The sequence below is a fragment of the Austrofundulus limnaeus genome, unplaced genomic scaffold, assembly GCF_001266775.1.
Source record: "Austrofundulus limnaeus strain Quisiro unplaced genomic scaffold, Austrofundulus_limnaeus-1.0 Scaffold860, whole genome shotgun sequence".
NCBI lineage: Eukaryota > Metazoa > Chordata > Actinopteri > Cyprinodontiformes > Rivulidae > Austrofundulus > Austrofundulus limnaeus.
The window spans coordinates 62281-63718 of NW_013953262.1; the positions used below are offsets into that span (position 1 = coordinate 62281).

General features: G+C 48.2%; 1 protein-coding gene across 2 annotated transcripts in view; it reads right to left on the minus strand.

Annotated features, from left to right (window-relative positions):
• nnt2 (nicotinamide nucleotide transhydrogenase 2) overlaps positions 1–1438 on the minus strand; it is a 19982-nt gene that overhangs the window by 8586 nt on the left and 9958 nt on the right. For both annotated transcript variants that reach the window (XM_014029141.1, XM_014029142.1), the window contains 2 exons: positions 408–587; positions 171–330 (listed from right to left, as the gene is read on the minus strand). In XM_014029141.1, coding sequence (XP_013884595.1) covers positions 171–330; positions 408–587 — 340 coding nt within the window. The remainder of the gene's footprint in view (positions 1–170; positions 331–407; positions 588–1438) is intronic.

Below are 1438 nucleotides of genomic sequence, written 5' to 3' on the forward strand. Positions count from 1 at the left end.
GGTCTGGACCTGTCAGAGACCAGGTCTGGACCTGTCAGAGACCAGGTCTGGACCTGTCACAGACCAGGTCTGGACCTTTAATAGACCAGGTCTGGGCCTTTAATAGACCAGGTCTGGACCTGTCAGAGACCAGGTCTGGACCTGTCAGAGCGTGTTTCTGTGGTGTCCACCTGGAGTGATGATGATGTTGTTGGCTTCCTTGATAATATCGATGGTTTGGTCCACGTTGACCTCAGTGTGAGTTCCTACAATCTCCATGGGTTTCCCTCCGGCTGTGGAGGTGGTGCCGTAGCCCCCCAGGATCACGTTGGGCAGGGAGCGGTTCATGGCCTTGAGGAGGGACACAAAATGAAGTCCAGCAGCTCAGCGGGTTAGAGTCTGTTGTCCCGAGGCGTGCACCTACTCACCACACACATGATGTAGGACAGGATGGCGCCGGAGGAGCCAATCAGGGCGCCGACGATGGTCATGAGGTTATTGTCCAATAAGAAGCCTTCAGCACAGAGCGCCCATCCTGAGTAGCTGTTTAAGACCGTGATGACCACGGGCATGTCGGCACCACCAATGGCAGCTGTGAGGGTCACGCCCTGCAGGAGGGAGGACAAACATCTCAGCAACTTCAAACCAAACAGGAAGTGAAGCTAGTCAGAGACAACTACAGATGATCTGCTTCAAACTAAATGAAAGGAGCATTTTTAAAGGAATGCATATCACCCACCAGCTTCTTCAGACTAAAGTCTTACAGATCAGTTCACTCTAAGGCAGCAGTCTCCAACAGCAGCTCGAGAGCTCATTTAAAGTAGCTCTTCAGTGCTTATGAAAAAATAAGAGTAGCAAAATTTAATTTGTCACTGGCCAAATAAACTTTCATTTATATCCAATCAATCCATAGATGTCCCTCCCCCTTGGTTGTCAATCAAACAATCTAGGGCTCCGTATGGTCGAACGGCAGCAGACCAGAAGATGCGCGGTCACATGATTGTTCAGCGTTAATTTTTGCACACACTTTTAGCTCCTTGAGTCACACTGTGCTGAGCTCCTGGGAGACCCCTCCCACTGCAGCATACGTCACTGCATGGGGTTTCTTCACGTTGGAGTCCACGATGGGGAAACGTGTCTGAGACCCGTCACCCAACATTTGTGCACAAATCTGTTCCGGTTAAAACCTGAGTTTGTGGTGTGAAATACACTATACTATGAATGGATAAACACAAAAAGCACATTCATGTAAATTCAGTGTGCTTTGTGATGGTTTCACGTGAGTTGAAGACAATGTTCTTTGTGTATGTTCAAGCAAAACAAGCTCATTCCAATGGTTTGAGTTTAAGTTTAAAATTTTATGTTGCAAAACTAGCTCTGGGACCTCTCTTTGCATGTGACCAACCTGTTTGTCCACCATGTGGAGGCAGTGCTTATAAGGCTGAGTTCACCTGAAACT